This window comes from Dermochelys coriacea, chromosome 23, assembly GCF_009764565.3.
Source record: "Dermochelys coriacea isolate rDerCor1 chromosome 23, rDerCor1.pri.v4, whole genome shotgun sequence".
Taxonomy (NCBI): domain Eukaryota; kingdom Metazoa; phylum Chordata; order Testudines; family Dermochelyidae; genus Dermochelys; species Dermochelys coriacea.
Window position 1 is genome coordinate 13782708 of NC_050090.1, and position 25918 is coordinate 13808625.

The window sequence follows — 25918 nt, forward strand, 5'->3', positions numbered from 1 at the left end:
GTTTCAGGGCCAGTGGCTGGGTGCTCGGTTCCGTCGCTCCCCCTGTAGTGTATTAAATTGCTCCCCGTAGGAATGTGCTACTTACTGTGCACGATTTAGGGCTACCAGTCCTGGTGTTCTGTATGTAGCACATTCCTACGGGGAGCAATTTAATCCACTACACCTGTCACTAGCTCGCAGCCCCGCCGCCCAGAGCGCTGGCGGTACAGCGAGCTGAGGCTGCCAGGGCGGGGCCAGGGGCCAGTCTCCCCGGCCGGGAGCACAAGCGCCGGGCAGGATGGTCCCACAGGCCGGATGTGGCCCACGGGCCGTGGTTTGCCCACCTCTGATATAGAGAGTGATGGATAGATCCAAGGGGACGGACGGCCACGGGTCGGTGGGGATGTGGGTCCTTGGGAACATAGGGCGTTGGACAGATGGGAGCACATCTGGTGAGGGATAGAAAGATGAACTAAGACCTTGTCTATGTGAAAACTGGATCCGAAATGACGAATCCCGTGTGGTTCCCAACCCCCCCTGGTGATCTCAGAGCAAGTCTGGGCTGTCAGAATTTGCGCCCCCTGGTTCGATACAGCCCCATTGGGCAGACCAACTCTCCTGTACCTCTATAGACACAGGGACGTTCCTCCTCCGAAATAGGGACAGCCACGCCCAGACTTGCTCCGCAGTGACTCCAGGGGTGAATGGCGCCTGGCTGGGGCAGGGACTGTCTCTGTGTTTGTACAGCTCCGAGCACATGGGGGAGCTGGCCCACGACAGGGGCTTCTGGTAATTAATACTAGTCAGTAATGATTTTGGTTCCGGCTGCTGTGGAGCTAGGCAGGGCCTGTATCTGCGCTCAGGGTCTTGCTGGGCCGATCTTCCCCATTCTGGGATCCCCAGGGTCCCATCCTCTCCCCAGGGACACCGGCTCAGCCCAGGGAAGAGCCACCATTGCTGCTTGTGGGGAGGAGAGGTTCCCTGTATAACCAACCACAGAGACCGGGACTCCAGCTTTCTCTCCGTTGTGCCCCGCCCCTGACAGATTCTGGTTCTATTCCCGCAGAGGGAACCGACCCCACTCAGCCGGGAACGACGCCGGCTCCCACCCGCCCAGGCAGCGCGGGGCCAGGTACCAGTACTGGGGGCAGAAAATCGCCATCAACCCCCCCAGAAGCAGGTTTGTGCAGCCCAAGGAGCCACCCTCGGGGGGAACCACGAGGGGCTGTTTGCTTGGGACAGGGGGCAGATCCCCAAAGCGAATGCCCCATCTGAAACCTCCCCAGATTCATTTCATATGCGGGGGGGAGGGTGTCACTGCCAGATTTGCTTGGTAGGGACAGAGCCTGGGAGAGCTTCCCCGCAACGGACAGCCTCACCCCAGGGGTCCCACAGACCGGGGAGATGGAGGGAGCTACAGTTGCCAATATGGCACCAAGTGGGACTCGCCCATCTGGTCGGAGCCCAGCGACCCCGTGCAGCTGGTGGTAGCAGGTGAGGGTCCTGGCTTGGCATCCCCGCGCGCAGCCCCACCCACAGCCGGACCCTCAGGGGGTCTTGGCCACAGTGGGATGCTCAGGGCCAGGCTCTGGCCTGAGCCCTGGACCCAGCAGAAGGGACGCCCCGATGGGGAGCGGGACAGAGTCACTGGGGGATTCCCCAGCCAGGAGGCGGCAGCAGCTGCTGGAGTTTCAGGGCTGATGTCTTGGGGCTCGGTTCCCTCCCTTCTCCATCCCAGCTCATGCTCGTTTGCATCCCATTGAGGGAACTGACCCAGCTGGGCCCCAGCAGCTGGACCCCCGCTTCTGTCCCAGAGCCGGTGGGAGAAGGTGAGTGGTAGAAATGGAACAATTCATCCCCCAAGGAACAGGGCTCCCCTCTCAGATGCCCACGGGGCCTTCGGGCCGCTTGGATGGGGATGGTCCCTGCAGACAGAACTGATGGGTTCAATTCTTCTATATAGAGGGTGATGGATAGATCCATGGGGACGGAAGGCCACGGGTCGGTGGGGATGTGGGTCCTTGGGAACATAGGGTGGTGGACAGATGTGCGCATGTCTGGTGATGCTTAGAAAGATGCATTAAGACCTTGTCAATGTGATACCTGGACCCAAATGTTGCATCCCGTGTCATTCCCAACCCCCCCGGTCATCTCAGAGCGAGTCTGGGCTGTCGGAATTCGCGCCCCCTGGTTCGATACAGCCCCGTTGGGCAGACGAGCTCTCCTGTAGCTCTATAGACACAGGGACATTCCTCCTCCGAAATAGGAACAGCCGCGCCCAGACCTGCTCCGCAGTGACTCCAGGGGTGAATGGCGCCTGGCTGGGGCAGGGACTGTCTCTGTGTCGTGTGTCCATACAGCTCCGAGCACACGGGGCAGCTGGCCCACAACGGGGGCTCCTGGTGATTAATACTAGTCAGTAATAATTTTGGTTCTAGTTTCTGTGGAGCCAGGCAGGGGCTGTATCTGCGCTCAGGGTCTCGCTGGGCCGATCCTCCCCGTTCTGGGATCCCAGGGCCGCTGAGCCGGCCCGAATCCCTGGGTCACGTCCTCTCCCCAGGGACGTCAGCTCAGCCCAGGAAAAAGCCACCATTGCCGGTTGCGGGGAGGAGAGGGTCCCTGTATAACTAACCACAGACACTAGGGCTCCAGCTTTCTCACCCCTGTGCCCCGCCCCGACAGATGCTGGTTCTGTTATCTCAGAGGGAACTGACCCAACTCAGTCAGGAACAACGCCAGCTTCCACCCACCCAGGCACCATGGGGCCAGGTACCGGGGCTGGTGGGGGGTAATCAACATCAAACCAGCCCTGGAAACAATCCCACCTCGGGGGCCCCACAAACTGGGTTGCTATGCTGCCCACTGGCACCACAAAGGCACCCGTGTGGGGCACAGCTTGGTGCGTATCCCCCTAGGAGAACGGCACCAGGGATAATGATCCCCTGTATCCCGTCTGTCTGCCTGAGTCTACAGACAGCCCTGGGGAATGGCTCAGAAGCAGGGATCCCCCTTCGCAGGGGTGCGGCCCAGTGTGGCATTATCCCTGGAACCTATGAATACAGATAGACATGATGTTAACACTTGAACCCACTGATTCAGAGTGATATATTGCTGACTCTGGAACCTAATGATGGCTGTTGCAATGACAGCACCGTTACGTCTTCCGCTGCTGATCACTTCACCAGGGCACAGTTCTCCCAATGATCTCAAAGCGCCCTCTCCGGCCAGAAGCCCCCTCCCACTGCCATCCCCCCACCCATATAGTTCCTACGCAGAAGTGAGCTGAAGCTGCTGAGAAATTTCCAGGACAGGGGCAGGACCCGAGGGCAGGAGGGCGGATGCTGCAGAATCTGGGCCCAGCTGGCTTCACAAGCATGGGGCCTGAGGTAGACCCCCCCACACACCCTGCCCCCACCCCAGTACAGCCCTCTACCTTTGGGAGGGAACCCCCTGACCATTATTACCCAGATCCCTCTGCTCCTGCCCCCACATTAGCCCCACAGCATGTTCTGCTGTGGGTCCCTGGGTCCTCGAGGGGGAGGGCCTGGGGCAGCAGGTAACGAACCAGCCTCTCACGGCGCTCCCGGCCTGGTGCTGCTTCCCAGGTGGATCGGAACCAAGCGCAGCACCGGATCTGACCCACCCCATCATCGCCGGGGTGAGCGCGGCGGCCGCCAGCCTCCTCCTCCTCCTCCTCCTCCTGGCCTTCCTCTGCTCCAGAAGTGCCCGAGGAAGAACCGGAGGAAGTGAGTGCCCCGCCCAGCGAGGGAAGGGTTAAAGCCGCGGCTAAGCCAGGCTGGGAAGGGGTCAAGGCTTGGATGGGAGACAGGGAAGGACACCCAGGGGGTGGGGCAGGGGCCCAGCAGGGGGCGCTCTCCCCTGACAGTGAGAACTGGCCCCAGACCCCGTGGGCAGCAGGAGGGGGCGCTGTGCTGCAGTAAGAAGGGCGGGGAGGGCACTAGGGGGCGCTGTGCTGTAGGGGGCAGGGACCTGTCTCTAGGGTATCCAGGCTCCGCAGCCGGAGGGGGCGGGGCTCCCCGGGCAGAGCGGTGTGTGGGACTCCCTCCTGGGCCCCCCATCCCAGCTGCCCTATAGGGCTGAGGCGCAGGGCTGGTACATGGGGATCCAGGTTGACTCATGGACGATTTTGCTTCATGTCCCTGCAGGGAAAGCACCAGCCACAAGACAGAGCAGGTGAGACCCCAGCTCTGCTCCCCACCCGTGATCTACCTGCCCCACGACACAGGACTCCTGGGTTCTCTCCCCAGCTCAGAGAGGCGACTAGGATCTAATGGTTAGATCAGGAGGGCTCGGAGCCAGGACTCTTGGATTCTCTCCCCAGCTCAGGGAGAGGAGTGGGATCTAATGGTTAGATTGGGGGTGGCTGGGAGCCAGAACTCCTGGGTTCTCTCCCCAGCTCAGGGAGGGGAGGGTTCGGGGAAGGGAGTGAGATCTAATTGATAGATCAGGGGGGCTGGGAGCCAGGACTCCTGGGTTCTCTTCCCGACTCGGGATGGGGAGTGGCATCTAGTGGTTACAATGGGGGGGCTAGGAGCCAGGACTCCTGGGTTCTGTTACTATCTCTCTCTCTGTTTCTCCCTATAGGGAGTCCAAGGCTGCAGCCACAGTCTGTAAGTCACACATGACGGGGAGCCATGGAGCAGGGGACAAGGGCGGGTGTCCCCTGGCAGGGGCCGTGTCCTGGGGGGGGCGGGGGTTAATGCTGATGTGGGTGCAGCCCTGACTCACTGTGTACCTTTGGGGGCACCCCTCCCACACTCTGAGTCTCAGTTTCCCCTGCTGCACCATGGGGCTAGTGACCCTGCCCCACCCCAGTGCGCTGTGGGGCAGGCTGGCCAGTCTGCAAAAGGCTCAGATGGGGGCTGGGCCCGGGGCCCTGATCTGGACCCAGCTGCTCACCGGGGTGTGTGTGTGGGGGGGGTGTCTCTATTCCACAGATACCTTCATCGGCGAAGAAAAGGAGCTGGATGTCCTGGTAAGTGCCCCCCACTCCTCACCACCCCCCCCAGCACCAATGGACCATCCAGACTCCCCCCGGCCAGCCACCATCCAGCCCTGCACAGGTCCCCATGTTCTGACGCTGGCCCCCCAGACTCTGCCTGATCTCCCCCCCATGCCCCTCAGGGCAGACACCAAAGCTGGGGATCAGCAACGAGGCTCCCCCACAAGAGGGGCGGGAGACCCAGAACACAGAGAATAAGAGCCTGACCCTGCACCCCCCAAACTCACCTTGACCCCCTCAAACCATCCTGCAAACGTTTGCATTCGGCTGAGATTTGCGGAGGGTCAGCGGAATTCCATGGGGGGCAGCTGCCAGGGTGAGGGAATTTCCCTCATCTCTGCCCCATGGGGCTCTGTGGGCTGGAGTGAGCGGGCGGGGGGGGGTGTTCCTGGATTCCCTGGGGGGCATGGGGAAGAGCAGCTCTCAGGAGCCCCCTGCTGGACAGGACAGAGTGTGTCAGAGCAACTGTTCACGGGGGGGGGCGGTGCTGTGGGGGGCATTGCTGCCCCCTAGTGGCTGGGATCAGAACAGTCGGGGGGGGTTGGTGTTGGCGCACACACACACACACACCCACCCACCCACCCTGGTGCCTCTCTCCCCTCCCAGCCCCAGGAGCCCAACCCCGGCGCCGAGGGACTCACCTACGCTGAGCTGGACGTCCAGGTGCTGCAGGCCAAGCGGGGGGGTCCGGCCCCTGCCCCCGAGCCCGTCCTGTACGTTGCCATCAACGTGAGCCGGGGGCCCGACGGGCAGAGCCCTCGGGGTGCAGGGGCGGCCCCCACAGCGTGAACGCAGGGGGGGTCATCAGAGCGACGGGGCAGGGAGCGACGGCCACCAGGGGGTGACAGATTGATTCCCCCCCCCAGAGAACGGGCTCGGCTTATAGCCCCCCCCGTAACCCTCCCTCCAGCTGGTGCTGCCCCACCCAGCCCCATGGGTGGGGGGCCAGGAGGGCTCAGCGCCAGGAGGGGGAGGGGACACGGCGTGGCGGCTGTTTGTGTTATTTTGTATCCTGTTAATCTCCAGATTTGTAATAAACACAGAACCATAAACCAGCCCCTCCGGGCACCCCGCAGCCCCCCTGTACCTGTGCCGGGAGTGTGTGTTTCACCTGGGGGAGCGCGGGGGCTGGGTATCCAGGGACCCCTCGCCGAGCACTGGGACGTGACCCCTCTGTTCCACCCAGAGAGTCGATGGCTGTGAACCGGACGGGTCCAGGGACCGAGCTGGCCGAGTGGCACGGGCAGGAGAGAAGAGAACGGCCAGCCCGGAAGCAGTATAACCTGGCGCTCCAGCCCCCCTGCCCACCTGGCACTTCCCCACCGGGGCCCCGGGCCCAGCCGCTGCGCCAACCGGGGAATCCCCGCTAGCTGGGAGCAGTGTGGGGGCTACGACACAGAGCAGGGCATTCCTGGTTCCCTCCAGCAGGGGGTGGCCAGGACACACAAACATACGCCCCGCACTCTGACATCCCCCTGGCAGCCCCTCCCCCCCCTTGGCCCTGGCAGGGGTGGGGGAGCTGCTCTAGCAAACCCATTCCCATCCCCACTCATGCACTGAGCTGCCAGGCCTCAGCTCCGGGTTCCTAGGTGGCACTGACACCAAAGGCCAAACGGGGGTGGGGGTGGAGATCCCTCATGGGCAGGGGGAAGGGTGCTTTGATGGCAATGGGGGGGCTCTGGGGAGTGGCCGGCAGCTCCCCCCCCGGCACATGGCCTTTGTTGTGATTGCTGTTTAGCATTCTGCCGTGTGCCTCCGGCTGCTAACGGCTGCTAGGAAGCCGGCGGCCTTACCGGCATCTCGCCTCTGCCAGGAACCAGCCGCTCATAAACACTGGGCCAGCCAGAAACCCCGCGGGAGGGCTCCCCCCCACAACTGTGTGTGCCAGGGGGGTAAGTGGGCCTGGAGCACCCCCCCACACACAGCAACATACACAGCTCTTCCCTCCACCAGTGCACCCCCACCCCCACCCCCAGCAAGGGGCAGAAGGGACCTCTGTGACTGGGCCTCTCTCGGGGTGGAACAGGGGACAGGTGGCACCACGGGGTGTCATGCCTGGAGGGGAGACACCTGGGAGAGGGGCTGAGACCCAGCGTGAAGGCCATAGAACAGCAACAACACTACTGGGTAGGAACCAGCGCCCCCTAGAGGGGACAGGCCCCGGGCCCCATTCCCTGCCCCCCTGAGACAGCCTGTCCCTGCCCTGGGGCCGGGTGGGAGTCAGTGCCCCCTAGAGGGGAAAAGCCCCGTGCCCCATTCCCTGCCCCCCTGAGCCAGCCAGTCCCTACCCTGAGGCCAGATGGGAGCTGGCGCCCCCCTAGAGGGGAAAAGCCCCATGCCCCATTCCCCGCCCCCCTGAGCCAGCCAGTCCCCATCCTGGGGCCGGATGGGGCATCCCTCTTGCACACTGTCCTTTGGGGCCCTGTGTGTGTCACTCAGGCTGGGAAATGAAATGAGCTCACTGCCAACCAGAGGCAGCCAAAGGGGAACCTGCCGTGGGGGGTGGGCAGGGTTCCTGCACACGGTGTGGGGAAGGGAGGGGGGCTAGGAGTGAAAGGGGAAAAAGAGAAGAGGATGGGGGTGGGGGCTGGGAGCCAGGACTTCTGGGTTCTCTCCCCGGCTCTGGGAGGGGAGTGGGGTCTAGTGGTCAGAGCAGGGGGGCTTGGGAGCCAGGACTCCTGGGTTCTCTCCCTGGATCTGGGAGGGCATTGGGGTCTGGTGGTTACCATGGGGGGGTCTGAGAGCCAGGACTCCTGGGTTCTATGCCCACCTCTGGGAGGGGAGCAGGGTCTAGTCGTTTGAGCTTGGTATAGTGATTGTGGGAGGGCAGAACTCCTGGGTTCTCAGCCCAGTTCTGCCATAGCTGTGGACAAATCCATTCTCAGTGCCTCATTTTCCCCATCTGCCCCATGGGGTGAGGGCTCTCAGCTGGCCCCAGGGGAGGGTTACGAGAGTTGGTGAATTCCCAGCGAAGGGCCATGGGCTGTGTTCAGGCATCCAGCCTGCATCCGGGGGCCGGCGATGGAGAGGACCCAGCGAGGGCTCAGGACCCCTGGGACTGGCTCTGAGAACAGGCAGCAGGGAGAACTGAGCACCCAGCCAGGTGCTACTGACACCTGTCAATCATCCATCAACCCCCCTACTCCACTATAGGGCCCTGACATCCCCTGGCCATTCCCCAATACCTCAGGGGCGGCTGACACCTGAGTGGGGGGGATAGCAGGGATTCTCCCCCCGGACTCCTGGGTTCTGCAGAGGTTCCCCCAGACTCTCTCTCTGGGAGACAGGGGCCACTATGCCTACTGCCCTATTGGAGGTGGGGGGATAGTGGCTGGTATTTGAGGAGTACCCTCCCCCAGCGGGGGGCACCAGCAGGCCCCCAGATTTTAAATGGTTTTTCATTATATCCCTTGTTCAGCTCCCATCTGGCCACAGTCCAGGGACTGGCTGGCTCAGAGGGGTGGGGAATGGGGCAGGAGGCCTCTCCCCTCTAGGGGGCACCAGCTGAGATCCAGCCCTAGATCAGTAGATACCAAAAGTCCTTCTTGGGTGACTCGTGTGTGTAATGAGTTTGTGGGGTCTCAGCCCCATTTCCTGGGCACCCACAATGTGCAGCCCTCTCCTCTGCCAGGCGGTTTAGTGGAGCCCTGGATGGGCCAGGGAGTCTGGCCCTTTTTGCCCCCACCTCCGTGTATGTGTGTATGGGGGGCTTCAGGGATGAGATAAAGAGAGAGAAAATGTGAAGTGTGAAGAAAGAAAGAAAGAAAGAAAGAAAGAAAGAAAGAGGGGGGGGAGGACACAGGGAGAGGGGTCGAACAGAAAGGGGGGAAAGCACAGACGAAGCAGAAGGACGAGGGGGAAGGAGGTGGGAGAGAGGAGCAGGTCAGGGGGGACTCAGGGGGAAAGGGCAGTGTGGGGAGAAGGAGCAGATGAAGAAGGAGGGGGAAGGAGATGGGAGAGGGGAGCAGGCAGGGGAGTCGGGGGGGGAGGACAGTGTGGGGGAGGAGCAGATGAAGGAGGAGGGGGAAGAGAGGGAAGAAGGTGGGAGAGGGGAGTGGGTCAGGGGGAAAGACAGTGCGGGGGAAGAGCAAACGAAGGAGGAGGGGGAAGGAGGTGGGAGAGGGGAGTGGGGCGGGGGGAGGACAGTGGGGGGGAAGAGCAGACGAAGGAGGAGGGGAGAGGAGGGGGAAGGAGGTGGGAGAGGGGAGTGGGGCAGGGGGGACTCGGGGAAAGGGCAGTGGTGGGGGAGGAGCAGACGAAGGAGGAGGGGGAAGGATGTAAAGTGGGAGAGGGGAGCCGGCAGGGGCGTCCGGAGGGCAGTGGTGGGGGAGGAGCAGGAGGGGGAAGGAGGTGGGAGAGGGGAGCGGTCGGGGGGATGCGGGGGGGCACAGTGGGGGGAAGGGGTAGACGGAGGAGGGGGGAAGGAGGTGGGAGAGGGGAGCGGTCGGGGGGACGCGGGGGGCACAGTGGGGGGGAAGGGGTAGACGGAGGAGGGGGAAGGAGGTGGGAGAGGGGAGCGGTCGGGGGGCACAGTGGGGGGGAAGGGGTAGACGGGGGAAGGAGGTGGGAGAGGGGAGCGGTTGGGGGCACGCGGGGGGCACAGTGGGGGGGAAGGGGTAGAGGGAGGAGCGGGGAAGGAGGTGGGAGAGGGGAGCGGTCGGGGGGATGCGGGGGGCACAGTGGGGGGAAGGAGTAGACGGAGGAGGGGGGAAGGAGGTGGGAGAGGGGAGCGGTCGGGGGGACGCGGGGGGGCACAGTGGGGGGGAAGGGGTAGAGGGAGGAGGGAGGAAGGAGGTGGGAGAGGGGAGCGGTCGGGGGGGACGCGGGGGGGCACAGTGGGGGGAAGGAGTAGACGGAGGAGGGGGGAAGGAGGTGGGAGAGGGGAGCGGTCGGGGGGACGCGGGGGGCACAGTGGGGGGAAGGGGTAGACGGAGGAGGGGGAAGGAGGTGGGAGAGGGGAGCGGTCGGGGGGACGCGGGGGGGCACAGTGGGGGGAAGGGGTAGACGGAGGAGGGGGGAAGGAGGTGGGAGAGGGGAGCGGTCGGGGGGACGCGGGGGGCACAGTGGGGGGGAAGGGGTAGACGGAGGAGGGGGAAGGAGGTGGGAGAGGGGAGCGGTCGGGGGGACGCGGGGGGCACAGTGGGGGGGAAGGCGTAGACGGAGGAGGGGGGAAGGAGGTGGGAGAGGGGAGCGGTCGGGGGGACGCGGGGGGCACAGTGGGGGGAAGGAGTAGACGGAGGAGGGGGGAAGGAGGTGGGAGAGGGGAGCGGTCGGAGGGACGCGGGGGGCACAGTGGGGGGGAAGGGGTAGAGGGAGGAGGGGGGAAGGAGGTGGGAGAGGGGAGCGGTCGGGGGGACGCAGGGGGCACAGTGGGGGGAAGGAGTAGACGGAGGAGGGGGGAAGGAGGTGGGAGAGGGGAGCGGTCGGGGGGACGCGGGGGGGCACAGTGGGGGGGAAGGGGTAGAGGGAGGAGGGGGGAAGGAGGTGGGAGAGGGGAGCGGTCGGGGGGACGCAGGGGGCACAGTGGGGGGAAGGGGTAGACGGAGGAGGGGGGAAGGAGGTGGGAGAGGGGAGCGGTCGGGGGGACACGGGGGGGCACAGTGGGGGGAAGGGGTAGACGGAGGAGGGGGAAGGAGGTGGGAGAGGGGAGCGGTCGGGGGGACGCGGGGGGCACAGTGGGGGGAAGGGGTAGACGGAGGAGGGGGAAGGAGGTGGGAGAGGGGAGCGGTCGGGGGGCACAGTGGGGGGGAAGGGGTAGACGGGGGAAGGAGGTGGGAGAGGGGAGCGGTCGGGGCGGACGCAGGGGGGCGGTGGGGGGGGAAGGGGCAGACGGAGGAGGGGGGAAGGAGGTGGGAGAGGGGAGCGGTCGGGGGGACGCGGGGGGCACAGTGGGGGGGAAGGGGTAGACGGAGGAGGGGGAAGGAGGTGGGAGAGGGGAGCGGTCGGGGGGACGCGGGGGGCACAGTGGGGGGGAAGGGGTAGAGGGAGGAGGGGGGAAGGAGGTGGGAGAGGGGAGCGGTCGGGGGGACGCGGGGGGCACAGTGGGGGGAAGGAGTAGACGGAGGAGGGGGGAAGGAGGTGGGAGAGGGGAGCGGTCGGGGGGACGCGGGGGGGCACAGTGGGGGGAAGGGGTAGAGGGAGGAGGGGGGAAGGAGGTGGGAGAGGGGAGCGGTCGGGGGGACGCAGGGGGCACAGTGGGGGGAAGGGGTAGACGGAGGAGGGGGGAAGGAGGTGGGAGAGGGGAGCGGTCGGGGGGACGCGGGGGGCACAGTGGGGGAAGGGGTAGACGGAGGAGGGGGAAGGAGGTGGGAGAGGGGAGCGGTCGGGGGGACGCGGGGGGCACAGTGGGGGGAAGGGGTAGACGGAGGAGGGGGAAGGAGGTGGGAGAGGGGAGCGGTCGGGGGGCACAGTGGGGGGAAGGGGTAGACGGGGGAAGGAGGTGGGAGAGGGGAGCGGTCGGGGCGGACGCAGGGGGGCGGTGGGGGGGGAAGGGGCAGACGGAGGAGGGGGGAAGGAGGTGGGAGAGGGGAGCGGTCGGGGGGACGCGGGGGGCACAGTGGGGGGGAAGGGGTAGACGGAGGAGGGGGAAGGAGGTGGGAGAGGGGAGCGGTCGGGGGGACGCGGGGGGCACAGTGGGGAGAAGGGGTAGACGGAGGAGGGGGAAGGAGGTGGGAGAGGGGAGCGGTCGGGGGGCACAGTGGGGGGGAAGGGGTAGACGGGGGAAGGAGGTGGGAGAGGGGAGCGGTCGGGGCGGACGCAGGGGGGCGGTGGGGGGGGAAGGGGCAGACGGAGGAGGGGGGAAGGAGGTGGGAGAGGGGAGCGGTCGGGGGGACGCGGGGGGCACAGTGGGGAGAAGGGGTAGACGGAGGAGGGGGAAGGAGGTGGGAGAGGGGAGCGGTCGGGGGGCACAGTGGGGGGGAAGGGGTAGACGGGGGAAGGAGGTGGGAGAGGGGAGCGGTCGGGGCGGACGCAGGGGGGCGGTGGGGGGAAGGGGCAGACGGAGGAGGGGGAAGGAGGTGGGAGAGGGGAGCGGTCGGGGGGACGCGGGGGGCACAGTGGGGGGAAGGGGTAGACGGAGGAGGGGGAAGGAGGTGGGAGAGGGGAGCGGTCGGGGGGCACAGTGGGGGGGAAGGGGTAGACGGGGGAAGGAGGTGGGAGAGGGGAGCGGTCGGGGCGGACGCAGGGGGGCGGTGGGGGGGGAAGGGGCAGATGGGGAGGTGAGCTCCGCTCCCAGCCTTTGGGAAGGTCTGTGACTGTCCCCTGTGCTTGCGCGGAAGGGTTAACGCCTGGGCTGTGTGTTTCTTGGCGGGGGCGGGGGAGTTACGGGACTCCCCCCCCCCCAGGAGGGAAAGGGGAGGAAAGCCAGCCCTGCCCCCCCCCGGTGTCCCTCAGCCTCGTGCAGGCAGCGAGGGGGAGGGACCACGGAGAACATCCCCTCCCTTTTACCAACAGTGCCCTGCACACTTCCAGGAATCACCCTGAGCCGGGCGGGGGGGGGGTTACCCAGCCCCGCCTGCCAATCAGAGCCCAGCCAGCCGGCCCCGAGCACCCCCTATGGCCAATGGGAGGGGGATGGGGGCCATTCACAAAAATAAATATGAGACCCCCACCCCAGGATACACCCCCCTCCCCAGTCCAGCCAGGAGAGACTCTGGCCGAGTGTCAATATCAGCCTGAGCCGGAGGGGTGGGGTGTGAAATTGACGAGATTAGGGGCCGGGCTGGGGGGGGGCAAAGACCTTTCCGCCGCCGCCGCCGCCGCCCTCCCCCCACCCCCGACCCACAACTCCTGCATCCAAGCCTCCTGCTTGTGCGAAAGGGAAAGTGGTTTTTCCTCCTTCCCCCTGCGGTGCCTACAGCGGCTTCCCGGTAGCTCCCCTCTCCAGAGGCCCTGCTCCCCCCCGGGGAAATTGGGGGGCCGGCTGTCTGGCCAGGATGTACCCCCCAAGGGGGAGGCTTTCCTGTGACTTGGGGGAGTGGAGTTGATTTGCTTTGTTTCCCTCCCCCCTCTGCCCTGCGAGGACTCCAGGAATAGCTTCCCTTCTCAGCACGCCAGAGTAGGTCTACACGGGCTGCTAGCGAAATCGCATCAATCTGGACTGGTTTGGGGTCAGAAAGGGGTGAGTTAAAACGGGCGATTATTTCGGGGGTGGGGCGGGAGCTACCATGGGCAGACACTCACAAAAACTACAACCAGGGGATTTTGCAAGTAGATTTTTTTTTTTTTTTTGCGCGCGGGGGGGCTGGACCTAGGGCACCCCTGGCACAACTGCCCCCAAATTTGCCCCGCTGACCCCTGTCCCCCGTCACCCATGAAGCATAGCAGTTGGCAAGACAATGGGACTTTAGGGTACTTTTAGCAACACCCAACTCCTTGCTCCAAGGAGCGGGGCTGTTAATGAGGATAACAACAATCATCATTAAGAAGGGGACTGCCTGGGAGAAATTGGGGGCTGATTGATTTGAAGGACGAGCTTTCTAATGACTCGTTTAAAGGGATTATTTTAATGTTTTCACCGGATATTTTTTTAAGGGCAATTTTTGTCCTCCTCCCCCCCACCCTCCTGATTTTTGATTTCTCTCTTTGCCACTATTTTAATTCTGCCATTAATTAATTGTTAATATCCTACTGATTTGGGGTCAGTTTACACTTGGGGTTTATTTTTTTAACATTGGTTTTAGGTTAGTTATTTGGGGGTCAGTTTCTGGGCTGGTTGGGGGTGGGGGGTTAACATTGGTTTTAGGTTAGTTATTTGGGGTCAGTTTCTAGGCTGGTTGGGGGTTTTTTTAACATTGGTTTTAGGTTAGTTATTTGGGGTTATGGGGGACTGGATGTCTTGATTTTATAAGGACCATGCCGATATTCAGGGCTTTGTCTAATACCCGCACCTATTACCTTCCACCCCGTCCCCGTTCACACTTGCTAGTTGGGGCCAGTTGGGTTTTTTGACATTTAGTGCAGTTACTTGCAAAAAGAAAAGGAGTACTTGTGGCACCTTAGAGACTAACAAATTTATTTGAGCACAAGCTTTCGTGAGCTACAGCTCACTTCATCGGATGCATTGGACTCACTTGGGCTCACACTGGGATGCCTGGGCTGCAGGTGCCCGTCACACTGGCTCTGGGCCCCGGTACTTCCAAAGAAGTGACGTGTGCGGGAGTGTGTTTCGCTGCAATCAATGGGACAAATCCAAGCGGGTGCGGAAACCTGTGCCAGGCTCGAGGCCTTGATCCTGGAGGGTGTGCGTGAGCCTTAGGAAAAGGGTTCCCAGAACCGGGCTCTCCGATTCCGTGGAGCCCGATGCAGCTCGGGCCCTTAGTTCATTTCATAGGGTCAGGTTTTTTTATAAGAGCTTGGTTTGAAATAATCTACCGGCTGGATTTCTTGTTTTTTAGGCCCAGCAAGAGTTCCTGTTCCCCCGGAGCTAGAGGTTTGTTCCAGCCTCAGGGTTTCCTGGAGGAAGTTGGAGTAGGGGGTGAATTTGGCGCAGCCTTAAAATGTCCCCCCCCCCCCCCCACACACACACACACAGAGACCGAGTGGGATTTGCTCCCTGTACTCTGGGGCTGCTGGGCTGGAGCAGCGGCAGGCAGAGAGCAGAAGAGTTTGTGGTGGTGTGCATGTGTTTGTCTGTGTGTGCGTGTGTGGGGAGGATTGTGTGTGCATGTGTGGGGAGGATTGTGTGTGCGTGTACATTTTGTAGGTGCGTGTACATTGTGTGGGGAGGATTGTGTGTGTGTACATTTTGTGTGGGGAGGAGTGTGTGTGTATTGTGTGTACATTTTGTGTGTGTATGCATGTGTACATCTTGTGTGGGGAGGGGAGGATTGTGTGTGTACATTTTGAGGGGAGGATTGAGTGGGTGGGTGTACATTTTGTTTGTATATGTTATGAGTATGTTTGCATATTTTGTTGGTGTGAATGTATACATGTTTTGTCCATGAGTGTGTTCCACACACTCCTGTGTGTGTGTGTGTGTGTGTGTGTGTGTGTGTGTGTGTGTGCGCCTCTCATGCTTTGTGTATAATGTACACAAAGAAAACCAGACACACAGGAGATATATATTTATCTTTGTGTTTACCATATCTGTGTACATTTGTATGTTATACGTGTGTGAGAGGGTGTGTGTATGGGTTGTTGTGAATGCTTGTGTTTGCACAGGTGTGTTTTCAGTGTCTGTGTATAATTATATGGAATAATATGTTGCGTGTGTAGATCTGTGATGAGGTTTCTGAGGAGTGTGTTATAAGTGTGTGGATATGGGGGTGGTTTGCTTTTGTGTGTATATTTTGTGGGTGTGTCTTAAGTGTATGGTGTGTATACAAACACACACAGTGCAGAGCTCATCCCCTCCAGCACAGGGCGGCAGGCGCACACATACACCTAAAAATCTATGGTGTGTGTGTGTTCTTCTGTGGGGTGTGATTATGTGTGTGTATCTACATAACTTAGCTGTATATCCCTGGTATGCAGAGGTGCTTCTGGGAATGTGTGTTTGTAACTGTGTGTGTTTGTGTGAAACTGTATGGGGTGCTGTTTGCTGTGTGTTGTTGGCTGGCACAGTGTGATGTTTGTGTACGTGTGTGTGTGTGGTGGACGTTGTAGTTGACTCTAAGGGTATGTTACTGTGGGGTACAAGTGTGTCTGAGCCTGCTTGTGTGCACCTCTGTCGCTGTGTGTGTCCTGCACAGAAATCCTAGCACACAAGTAAGTGTACACACACCCCTCTACACCTGGAAGTGATTCCAATATTAGACTGGTTAGAGAAGGGAGCCTGGGGGCCAGGACTCCTGGGTTCTCTCCCCAGCCCCAGGGTTGTTAGGTCATGAGGCACGTTAATAGCCGGCGTTGGATTCTGTGCGAAAACTTGCACGTACCTGCCCTGAGACGCCCCTCACGCCTGACCCACAGCCCCGGGCTCCCCACATCCACATTTCCATTGACCCCTCTCCCCCCTTCTCTCCACAGATGATCCCGCGGGAGGGACCCCGGTGAGCAGGAGGACTCGGCAGGGTGGGCAGTGGGGGGAGGAGAATCTGGCCTGGGCAGCGCGATGGTCCCGCTGTGCTGGCCCTGCCTGCACTGCTGCCCGGACCCCCCGGCGGCCATGAGTGGGCCCCCCGCCCCGCAGCCCCCCGGCCTGTCCTACCGCTACCGGAGCTTCTGCGGGGACTTCGAGCGGGTGGAGACAGCGCTGGAGCGGCTGGAGGCCAGCGGCTTCTACTGGGGCAGCCTGTCGGGGGCGGAGGCCAAGCGGCTGCTGAGCCCCCACCCGCCGGGGGCTTTCCTGGTCCGCGACTCCTCCGACCACCGGCACCTCTTCACCCTCAGCCTCCGCACCGGGGCCGGCATCACCAACCTGCGCATCCAGCAGCAGGGAGCCGCCTTCCACCTGGAGACCCAGCCGGGAGCCCCCTGCCCGCCCGCCTTCGCCTGCGTGGTGCAGCTGGTGGAGCACTACCTGGGGCGGGCCGGGAACCCGGGGGCCCCCTACTACCTGGAGGCCCAGGGCAGCCGCCCCGAGCCCCTGGCGCTCGCCCGCCCGCTGCGCTGCAAGGTGGCCTCGCTGCAGGAGCTGTGCCGGCGGGCCGTGCGGGCCAGCGTCCGGGCAGGGACAGGGGGCCCCGATCTGGAGGGGCTGCCCGTGCCCCGGGCCCTACGCAACTCCCTGCGCTGCTAGGGGGCCATGCCCCAGGCCCTACTGAACTGTCTGCACAGCGGGTGGGGAGAGGGGGGACCCGCCACCTGTGCTCAGGACACCCTGCCCCCCAACGCTCGTGGGAGGCAGGACCCCCTCTGGGACACCCCAGGTATTTCCAGCAGGGTGGGAGGAAGACCAGGGAAGGGGTCTGTACCCCACATCCCTGTGGAAAACCCACCACCACAGGGTTGGGAGAGACCGGGGGCAGGGGGAGGGGCAGATTAGCATCAGCCCCATGGCAGCTCCGGAGTGTGGGGGAGAGGGGACTAGAGTGGATGGGGCTCTTTGGGCCAGGGCTGGGACCCAGGATAAGAAATGGGAGGGGGACACAGGAATTGGTGGGGACTGGAAGCCAGGACTCCAAGGTTCTCTCTCCCGCTCCGGGGAGGGGGAATCTGACGATTGGAGTGAGGGGTCTAGGAGCCAGGACTCCTGGGTTCTCTCCCCAGCTCTGGGAAGGGCATGGGGTCTGAATCCCCTCTATTCCCAGAGGAGCCGGATCGGACCGTGGCAGGGCTCCCACCTCATCCCCTGGAGGGCGTCACGCCAACCTCACGGACCTCGTCTCCCGCCAGGAGCGCTCGTGGCCCCGTTACCGCCAGCCAGGCTGGCCGTGTGCCAGGCGGCTTGTACCGCTGCATCGGGACAGAATAAACCTCGGTCTGCTGCATCCTGCCTCCCGCCGCTGCTTTGGGGCTGCCTGGGACCCAGGGGATACAGGGGCAGCCCCTCAGAGCCCCCACACCCTAAGGGGGAAAAACCCCATGAGCCAGCCAAGACCCAGGCCTGGGACCAGAGCCGGGCTGGTGTCCCCTAGAGGGGAAAGGCCCCATGCCCGTTCCCTGGCAGTGGCTGCAGCTCCGTGCTGGTTGAGGGATCCTCCTGTAAACAGCCCCCCCGCCCCACCCCAGAGGCTGCTGCATCTAGCAGTGTCCCCATCCTGACCCCCTTCCACACCCAGCTGTTCCCGTAAGGCTCTTGGCACCACATCTGCTGACTCAGGGGAGCAAAGTTACTGAAAATCTCCTCCACAGTTCAGGGAAAAAATAACCCAGCTGCTTCCACCCCTCCGGCTTTCGCTTCCCCCAGGGGCCAGGCTGAGGGGCCAGTGTGTGGGGCCCCCAGTTGCACCGTGCCATTTATCACAGCCCAGGGCTGTTCCCCCAACCCCCCCCTTTCCCATCCCTGGCACAGCTCCAGCCTTTCACCTACATTTCCCAGCAGGGTCCAGCCCTGGACCCACCTCCCTCTGGGGGTGGGGCTCCCCCAGGTGATACAGCACCAAGTGCTGGGCACAGGGCAGGTCTCACCCCCTTCTCCTTAACCAGCCCCCCATAAAGCCACTGTGCAGCCAGTTGCTTGCTGCCCCGTTTGCTTCTTGGGCAGGCAGGGGCCCTAACCCCCTTCTGAGGCCGGGAGGACTCCTGGGGTGAGCGAAGACCAGCCAGACTGGGTCAGACCAAAGGTCCAGCTAGCCCCAGATCCCAACTTCTGCCAGAGCCAGGTGCCCCCCAGGGAATGAACAGAACACGTGACACCCCCACCGATCCATCCCAAGATGCCCCCTGCCAGCTTCTGGCACCGATACAAGGGGAGTGAGGTCTAGCTCAGGGCAGCCTGGTATCCCCCAGCCCCATGAGGCAGGAAATGGCAGGGCAGGGGTCCCACCTCAAGTCCCTCAGAGAATGGGCCTTTCCCCTCTCCTTGAAGCCCCCCAAGGCCATGGCACACCTCCTACCCATGTACCCAGACCCCAGCACTGAAGGAAATCCCCCCCCACCCCCCCCAACAGCTTTGCTGGGGCAGCATTGGGCCAGAGGGGCTAGGACCCAGGGGACCATTCAGAGTGAGGGTGGGATACTCCTCTTCCCCCACCCCCATGACCAGTCTAACCCCAGAACACAGGCTTCCTAGAAATGCCCCGAAGCAGCCAGCACCCAGAGAACCCAGCCCAGGGCACAAACAGGCCAAGCTCCTCCCCCCATGTCGAGCTGGGGGGTGGGGTGAGGGAGGGCCCAGCCACACTGAACTATGCCCCATGGGCCTTTGTGACACAGCCCCCAGCTACTTCCCCTTCCTGGGAGTAGCCTCCACCCCCATTAGCATCAGCCAGCCACTGATCAGGGTTAACTCTCCAACCCAACCCCACCGTGGAAACAGGCAGATCCATGCAGCCTGCACAGCTGGACCAGACCGAGGGGGAAGGACAAGCAGCAGGCAGGACAGGGCTCCCTTCCAGACAGCAAGCTGGGGAACTGCTTGCTGCAGGGCCCAGGAGACACAGCAACACTGCAAAGGGCCTCCCGCTCACAGTCCAGAGCACCCCCCCCCCCCCCGTGAGGTCCAAGACTCAGAGGTCTGAGCATTTGCTGTGAAGCTGGGGTCCAGCAGCCCTGATGGCCCCATGGCACAACCCCACTAACAGTCCAATCCCGAGGGGGAGGGGAAGTCCAGTTCAGCTCCAGTACAAGCTCCACTCCAAACTGGTTTATTGAGAGATACAGCAGTGCAGGCTGCCCAGCAGGGGGAACCACCCAGGCCTTTAATCCTCCTCTTCCTCATCCGCCCCGCCAGCGCCACCCTGCCCCTTCTTGGCATTCTTCCTCTTGACACGGCCAGGCCGGCCGCCCCCATAGGGCGAGCGCAGCGAGAAGTCGATGTGCTTCTGCGAGTCCAGGCGCACGATGAAGGATGGGATGTTCACGACCTGCTTCCGCACACTGGGGAAGGGGAGAGGAGTGAGGGCAGGCACAGGAAGCCACCTACCCACAGTGCTCTGGGGCAATGGAACCCCCTCAGGATTTAACATGCAACCCTGGGGGAAAATGCCCCACCCCTTTGCCATCTCTTAGCTCCTCCCAGACATTCCCCAGAGCCAGCTGCTCCTAGATCCCCAGTCCCCTCCTCCCTACCCTCCAAGCCAGCTCCTGCTGTTACCAGGTGTGAATCCAGAGTCATCCAAAGAAAAGGGGTGACCCTCTGGATTGATGCTAGGGGAGTAGAGAGTAGAGAAGCCAACCCTATTCCCACTGCAAAAGAAGAGTGACTCCAGATTGACACCAGGGGAGCTGAGATCAGAACCAGGTCCCACTGAACAAAGCTCCATTCCCAGGTAGCCCTGGGATCCAATCTCCATTCACAGACCCCTCCCAGTGTGGGGCAGGGAGCAGGCGGTGACTCGTTACCTGTGCAGCAGCCCCAAGCGCAGGGGGCTGGTGGAACGGCCTGACCCTTCGCAAGGTGTACGGCTCTGCCGCAGTGAGCCTTGCCGACACAGGCGGCCCTACCGCCCACTACCTGGAGTGCAGGGTTAGACCAACCGGGGGGCTCCCCAGGCCAGAGCCCGCCCCTCTGGGCAGAGGGCTCCATGCACCTCACAGGCTCATCCAGGAGGGCTACACAACACAGCAAGAGCAAAGCTTTAGCACGGGGAGGGTCAAAGTAACAGCCAAACTCCCCGCATCCTTGGGATCAGCTTTGCCCCGAGTCCTTGGCAGGGTCAGTCACCAAGAACGGGGCCACTGACCTGCCTGCCACATGGCCCCTCCTCACAAACTCACCACCTGGGGGAGCTACTACCCCAGCAAACCAAGCAGATTCAGGTGGCAGAGTCAATAACTGAACCCAGGAGTCCTGGCTCCCAGCCCCCACCCCCTGCTGTAACCCACTACTAGACCCTCCCCTCCCAGAGCCAGGGAAGAGAACCCAGGAGTCCTGGCTCCCAGCCCTCACCCCTGATGTAACTCATTAGAACCCCCCCCACACACACCCCGCATGGTACACAGCTACCCTACCGGATGTGCCTCTGGCGGATCAGCACCCGGGCATGGTGGATGGATTTGGCCAGGCCCAGCTTGAAGACCTGGGTCTGGAGGCGTCGCTCCAGGAAATCCTCGATCTTGAGGCCCAGGATATAATCCAACTTCATCTTGCCCTCATCCAGCACCCCGATGCGCACCAGCCGCCGCAGCAGGGCATTGCCTGTGGGGGGAGAAGTGGAGAGACAGGGGAGTCAGACCCCAGGGACCCTGCCCCTTTCCCTCCTAACAACTTCAGGCATCTGCTGGGACCAGCTCCCAGCACCCCCCACCATGCCACCCCCCATATCCTGTCCCCCTACCTTCAAAGAGGCGCTTGGGGTCCTTCTCATCCAGCGTGAGCAGCTCGCGGGCCGCCTTGCGGATCTTGGCCAGGGTGAACTTCACCCGCCAAACCTCACGCTTGTTCCGCAGCCCGTATTCACCTGGGGAGGAGCAAGGCTGTTACCAACAGGGAGCCACTTCTGGGGTGGGGCGCAGGGGCTGGTTATATGGGGACCCCCCTCACCAGTCGCTAGGACATGGTTCAGGACTATCCCACGGACTAGAGGTGCAGCAGGCTGAATATCACCTGGCCTAATGGGGTTAAATCTCCTAAAGATCAGAAAACAATCACTGGGCCATTAATGCTGCATCTAACACAAGTTGCATATGGTGGCACAGCACCCCCTAGTGCCAGCCCTGACTGCAAGTGAGAGCACCCCCTGCTGAGCCCCCCACCCTACTCCCTGCACTCCACCGCCCCTTAAGATTGCCCCAGGGCCAGCCCTGACTGCCAAGGGAGAGTGTCCTTGCCCCACTCCCTGGAGCAGTGCCCCCTATGAGCCCCCCACCCCCCTGCAGCACAGTGCCCCCTGTGAGCTCCAGGCAGGCACCAGCTGAGCCCCCCCCCACCCCCAAAACTCACCAATGAGCTTCAGCTCCTGGTCAAGGCGGGATTTCTCAAAGGGGCGCCGGGGGGTGACATAGGTCTTCCGGCACACCCAGCTCCTGGCAACGGGCATGGTGGCCCCTGTGGGAGAGGCAGAGGGAATGAGCTAGGAAGAGACAGGCCAATTCTGCTGCATCCCCAGCCACCCCACAAACCCAGGGTACAGCTTTTCCCGGGGGGGGACGGACGGACTGCTGTCAGACAGGACACTGGTTTAGAGAAGGGAGCACATACAGCCCCTGGCATAAGGGTGGGGGATTGCAGAGGGCTGGGATGCCAAGAGCCCGTGGTGGATGCAATGAACTCAGCCAAGTTATGAAGCCGGGACCCACAAGCCCTCAGAGGGGGAGTCTGTTGTGTAGCACCAAGCGCAGCAGTTACACAACCCACTGCACGGTGCCAAGGACCCAATCCTCGTTACAGGAATCAGGGGCGAAAGCGACACCATGCACGAAGACGGTGGCCCCAGGGCTGCCAGGCCCGTGCAGCCAGCAGAGTCCAGGGCCCCTCCCGTGCCGGGGTGAAGAGGGAGGCGCCGCGGGCCGGCTCGCCGCAAGGCAAGAAGCAACAGGGGCACTCGGGGGGTGTTTAGTGGGTGCCCTGTGGGCAGGAAGGGGGGCAGCTTTGGCTCGGGGACAGGTGGCCTCTCCTTCGCAGCCCTGTTTGCGAGAACCCCGCAGCGCTCCGGGCGCTTTGCAGATAGGGAAACTGAGGCACAACAAGGGGAGCCACTTGCCCGACCCCGCTGCACCAGGCGGAGGGAGACGAATCCCGCCCCCAGCACGGGGCTGGGGGGGGGGGAGAGAGCCTCCCGGGCTACGTGCTGTGACCCCCCCCCCCCCCGCAAACCCCTCCCGGTGCAGCAACAGCGCGCGCCAGGCCCAGGGGCCGCACGCGCCCATGTCTCTAGCGCGCCTGCCGCCTCTGCGCATGCGCCCCCCCCCCGGCAGCCCCGCGCGCCCTCCTTTTGCCGCGCGCTCGTCCCTCGGCCCGGCCCGGCCCAACCCAGCCCTCGCCTCCTCCGCGGCCGCCTGGCCGAGCGCGCCCTGCCCTGCCCTGCCCTCACCTCACACTAGCAGCTACAGCGATGGCGGTTGAAAAAAAGAGAGCGGCGTAGCCGGAGGCTGCCTTTTATATGGCACGGGAAAGGCTCCGCCCTCCGAAGCGTCGACCAATGGCCGGGCGTCGCGGGCCCCAATGACCGATGGAGGGGGGGAGCCTCGCGCCCCACGCTGGCCAATGACTGAACGCTCCCGGGGTCATAGCGAGAGAGAGACGCCTAGAGGGTCGTATGCGCGTGGGAGAGTGGCTGGGGGTGGCCATTGCTGGGGGGGTGTGAAGCCCCGTCCCAGTGGGGGAGCGGCCGCCATTGCTGTGTGGGGTCGAACCCCCTTCCCGTCCCAGTGGGGGAGCGGCCGCCATTGCTGTGTGGGGGTGAACCCCCTTCCCGTCCCAGTGGGGGAGCGGCCGCCATTGCTGTGTGGGGGTGAACCCCCTTCCCGTCCCAGTGGGGGAGCGGCCGCCATTGCTGTGTGGGGTCGAACCCCCTTCCCGTCCCAGTGGGGGAGCGGCCGCCATTGCTGTGTGGGGTCGAACCCCCTTCCCGTCCCCGTGGGGGAGCGGCCGCCAGTGCTGTGTGGGGTCGAACCCCCTTCCCGTCCCAGTGGGGGAGCGGCCGCCATTGCTGTGTGGGGGTGAACCCCCTTCCCGTCCCAGTGGGGGAGCGGCCGCCATTGCTGTGTGGGGTCGAACCCCCTTCCCGTCCCCGTGGGGGAGCGGCCGCCATTGCTGTGTGGGGGTGAACCCCCTTCCCGTCCCAGTGGGGGAGCGGCCGCCATTGCTGTGTGGGGTCGAACCCCCTTCCCGTCCCCGTGGGGGAGCGGCCGCCATTGCTGTGTGGGGGTGAACCCCCTTCCCGTCCCAGTGGGGGAGCGGCCGCCATTGCTGTGTGGGGGTGAACCCCCTTCCCGTCCCAGTGGGGGAGCGGCCGCCAGTGCTGTGTGGGGGTGAACCCCCTTCCCGTCCCCGTGGGGGAGCGGCCGCCATTGCTGTGTGGGGTCGAACCCCCTTCCCGTCCCCGTGGGGGAGCGGCCGCCATTGCTGTGTGGGGTCGAACCCCCTTCCCGTCCCCGTGGGGGAGCGGCCGCCATTGCTGTGTGGGGGTGAACCCCCTTCCCGTCCCCGTGGGGGAGCGGCCGCCAGTGCTGTGTGGGGTCGAACCCCCTTCCCGTCCCAGTGGGGGAGCGGCCGCCATTGCTGTGTGGGGTCGAACCCCCTTCCCGTCCCAGTGGGGGAGCGGCCGCCATTGCTGTGTGGGGGTGAACCCCCTTCCCGTCCCAGTGGGGGAGCGGCCGCCATTGCTGTGTGGGGTCGAACCCCCTTCCCGTCCCCGTGGGGGAGCGGCCGCCATTGCTGTGTGGGGGTGAACCCCCTTCCCGTCCCAGTGGGGGAGCGGCCGCCATTGGTTGCACTTTTCCCCTCACCTTATCTAGGCACTCCCTATCCGTGGCCCCACAAAGTCACGGGATCTCCTGGTCAACCTCCTCCTGGCCCTAGCTAAAATGGTCATCTATAAAACCAGAGTGAGGAGGTTGGCCGATGGAGTCTCCTGTGACTGTGGGGCCTATTTCCGATCCTTGGTCCATTCACGTATCCGGGTAGAGTTCCTCTGGGCGGCGTCCTCTGACTCCCTTGATGCCTTTGAGGAGCAGTGGGCGCTGTCCAGGGTTCTCTGCTCGGTGTCCCTGTCCGGTTCCCTTCGTTTGACCCTTTGACCATACTCCTGTCCCTGTTATTTCATTACTTGTCCCCCGGAATTTTTTGGTATCTAAGTCCTGTGGATCCCCTTTTAGGCTGGGGGGATCCTTTAGCGGTGGACGGGCTTCGCTCACCCACTTCCCGGATCCCAATAAGACAAGTCAGGACAACGGAAAAGGCATTGCAGTAATACTGCTTGTACTATTATGTGTGTGATAGTGGCGTCAGGCGCTTCAGAGACGCAGGTGTAGACTTGCCCAGGCGCCAGGCGCTGCACAGACCCAGCGAGAGACAGGCCCTGCCCAGCTGAGATCAGGAGCCAATTGTGCCAGGCACTGCATAGACACAGAGCAAGAGCCAGTTCCTGCCCAGCTGAGATCCCTGCCCTGTTGTGCCGGAGGAATAGATCCCATGACTCCTATCCCGAGCCAGTTCCCTGGCCAGCAGAGCAGTGCTTCCCCGACTTTTCACTAAGGCAACCCATCTAGAATCTCCCTGCGACCCACTGGTGAGTTGGGAACCCTTGTTTGGGAAATGATTCCCTAGATAACGCAGCCTCTGTATGGCCCGTGCGTCTCTCCCCAGACCGGGGCTAGTCCTGCCCCCCCATGAAACCCACAGGGGTTTTGCTCTAGATTCAGTGGGAGCAGGGTGAGACCTCGCAAACCAGAGTACTACCTGTGGGACCAGGTCCCTGGCTGGCATAAATCGGCCTAGCTCCAGGGAAGTCATCTGCTGGAGAACTGACCCATCAATGGGCGTTTCCCCGCTGATTTCGGTGGGCATTGCATAGGGACCTTGGTTGAATTAATTGGTGCTCGGCGCACTTGAGGCAGTCTGATACCTGGGGGCAGGATGCATCCGGGCTGGTTTATTTTAATTGCCAACTGACCATGGCCTGTAGATCGTAGACTTGCTCCACCCAGTATGAGCCGCAGCCGTTGGGAGGCCAGGGCGCCTGGCATCACATGGGAGGTGCCCAGCATGTGGTGGGGACCCTGGCATTGCCACCCTTCGGGTGGGATTGAGATCAACTTCCAAAGAAAACGTTGGAAGCCGTTGAGTGTATGATAAAAGGAAGAGAGGGGTTGCAAACACCGGATCCCCCCATCTCATGCCAAACCTTTCACAGGGTTTATGTCTGTCTTAGGGGAAGTTTAGGAGGAAAAGAAGCAGGATGAAAAAGGCAGCAGAAAGGAGTGGGGAGAGGGACCATCTCAATGGAAATGGACAGTGGAACTGGAGTGGAGAGAATAATGTTAACGAATCCTCCGTCCCAGGCCTGAGTCTGATCGCATGGATTTTATACTGCTCTAGCTGAGATCAGAACCCAGCCCTGCCCCTGCTGCAGTCAGGGGTGACTAGTCTGAAAGGCCATGTGTCTGTAGCCCTTTGAGGTCTGGCCAGTTCCCCTTGGCCCACTCCCCCATCCCAGACACAGCCCATGGCTGGTGGCCCAGGCTGAGCCGGGAGCCTGTAAATCTCCCTTTTCATTGGGGAAGCTGTAAAGTGCCCAGTCGCCACAAATGGTGGAGAATTAAGCTGCTGATTTACTGGGTGTTTTTCTCCTAACCTGGTATTTGTGTGAGAAGCTAACTGTGCTGAATCCCCAGCCCCCTTGCTCTAACCACAAGACACCACTCCCCTCCCAGAGCCAGGGATAGAACCCAAGAGTCCAGACCCCCAGTCCCCCTGCTCTAACCACTAGA

The 25918-nt window shown here is 62.9% G+C and overlaps 6 protein-coding genes across 8 annotated transcripts in view; 2 read left to right on the forward strand and 4 right to left on the reverse strand.

Moving 5' to 3' along the window:
• LOC119846859 (immunoglobulin superfamily member 1-like) overlaps window positions 1-5941 on the forward strand; it is a 597460-nt gene extending 591519 nt beyond the window's left edge. The window contains exon 15 of the mRNA XM_043501160.1: window positions 5609-5941. Within this exon, the coding sequence (XP_043357095.1) occupies window positions 5609-5791 (183 nt within the window). The 3' untranslated portion in view covers window positions 5792-5941. The remainder of the gene's footprint in view (window positions 1-5608) is intronic.
• Window positions 1-25918, reverse strand: part of LOC119847133 (immunoglobulin superfamily member 1-like) — a 660993-nt gene that overhangs the window by 520692 nt on the left and 114383 nt on the right. The gene's annotated exons all lie outside the window — the stretch shown is intronic.
• Window positions 1-25918, reverse strand: part of LOC119847459 (leukocyte immunoglobulin-like receptor subfamily A member 6) — a 652437-nt gene that overhangs the window by 520692 nt on the left and 105827 nt on the right. The window lies entirely within an intron of this gene.
• LOC119846912 (immunoglobulin superfamily member 1-like) overlaps window positions 1-25918 on the reverse strand; it is a 615137-nt gene that overhangs the window by 491755 nt on the left and 97464 nt on the right. The gene's annotated exons all lie outside the window — the stretch shown is intronic.
• On the forward strand, window positions 12626-17373 carry LOC119847228 (suppressor of cytokine signaling 3-like). Of its 3 annotated transcripts, none has more exons than XM_043501248.1 (3): window positions 12626-13121; window positions 14398-14501; window positions 15971-17373. In XM_043501248.1, the coding sequence occupies exon 3, from the start codon at window positions 16056-16058 to the stop codon at window positions 16680-16682; it is 627 nt and encodes a 208-aa protein (XP_043357183.1). In that variant the 5' UTR covers window positions 12626-13121; window positions 14398-14501; window positions 15971-16055; the 3' UTR covers window positions 16683-17373. The 3 variants fall into 3 exon arrangements, with proteins under 3 accessions (XP_043357183.1, XP_038237751.1, XP_038237752.1); XM_038381823.2 differs by having other exon boundaries at window positions 14398-14432; XM_038381824.2 differs by lacking the exon at window positions 14398-14501.
• On the reverse strand, window positions 19176-22562 carry RPS9 (ribosomal protein S9). The gene is made up of 5 exons (XM_038381717.2): window positions 22519-22562; window positions 21429-21533; window positions 20824-20946; window positions 20498-20684; window positions 19176-19423 (listed from the first exon to the last, which is right to left on the reverse strand). Exons 2-5 carry the CDS (start codon window positions 21523-21525, stop codon window positions 19246-19248), a joined length of 585 nt encoding a protein of 194 aa, XP_038237645.1. The 5' UTR covers window positions 21526-21533; window positions 22519-22562; the 3' UTR covers window positions 19176-19245.